A 955-nucleotide genomic window follows, 5' to 3' on the forward strand; every position below is an offset into this window, starting at 1 on the left:
TGTGTGTGTGTGTGTGTGATTGTGTGTGTTTGTGTTGTTGTTGTTGTTTCTTTTTTTGGGGGGCGGGGGTGTTTTTGGTTGTCGTTTTTTAACATACATATTATATATGTTTTCCCCCGTAGTCTGTCGGAGGCCTCCATAACAATATGGGAAGGGAACAGCGAGGGAGGACAGCATGGAAAATCACTGGAGGTGCTTCCCGCAGTTTGCGCGCCTTGCCACGGCACTGTTGAAGTAGAGGTATATAATAATATACTCGCTCAAGACACACTTCACATGCAGCCGTCCAGTCTTTGCGGAGGACCGGGGTGACTGCCGAGCACGATGGTGGAGGCGGATATTAAGGCTGAGGTGAGTGGTTTAACCCTATCCGTACGCATGGGGTCATTTTGTACCCCAGGGGTTGTATTTTTCACGTTTTAGAATACTTCTATAGCGAAGATCTCTTTGAAACGTCCACTATGTCTCAAAAAAATCATTTTGGTTGGCAGACTGCCAGGCAAAGCGTACGGATCGGATAAACGAATAAATTTCCTCTTTGGAAAGTGGGGGCACAGAGTTCCCCACGTCATATGGATACGACGATAGTAAAATATGACGTACGGATATGGTTAAATTGATGGATTGGGGAGGGGGGGGGTGGAGGACTTATGAAGTGCGAGTCCAGTATTATGTACATGTACTTGATTCCGAGTCTGAGTCCGAGCAGTTATGAAATACTCAAGTGAGTGCTCGCAGCGGCTGAATACTCTATTGAGCAACCCCAGGCGATGGACTGGTGGAGGCTTTCGAACCTAAAGGGTGGCAGACAGGCGCGGTTCGTCCATTGAGCACGGTCGAGCAGTGCCGCCCAAAATTTTAATGTTCTATTACGTAAAACACCTACAATAACAAACAAAAAGACGCCAGAAACAAACACTAGCCAAATATTATATCAAAATACGTTTCTCACTGG

General features: G+C 46.4%; 1 protein-coding gene across 1 annotated transcript in view; it reads left to right on the forward strand.

Annotated features, from left to right (window-relative positions):
- Positions 1-126: 126 nt before the first annotated feature.
- The window catches only part of LOC101863785, a gene marked incomplete at its 3' end in the record, with an annotated part of 9,791 nt that continues 8,962 nt past the window's right edge, over positions 127-955 (forward strand). The window contains 1 exon segment of the mRNA XM_013080083.1: positions 127-351. Coding sequence (XP_012935537.1) covers positions 325-351 — 27 coding nt within the window.

This window comes from Aplysia californica, unplaced genomic scaffold (assembly GCF_000002075.1).
Source record: "Aplysia californica isolate F4 #8 unplaced genomic scaffold, AplCal3.0 scaffold00004, whole genome shotgun sequence".
Classification (NCBI taxonomy): Eukaryota; Metazoa; Mollusca; class Gastropoda; order Aplysiida; family Aplysiidae; genus Aplysia; species Aplysia californica.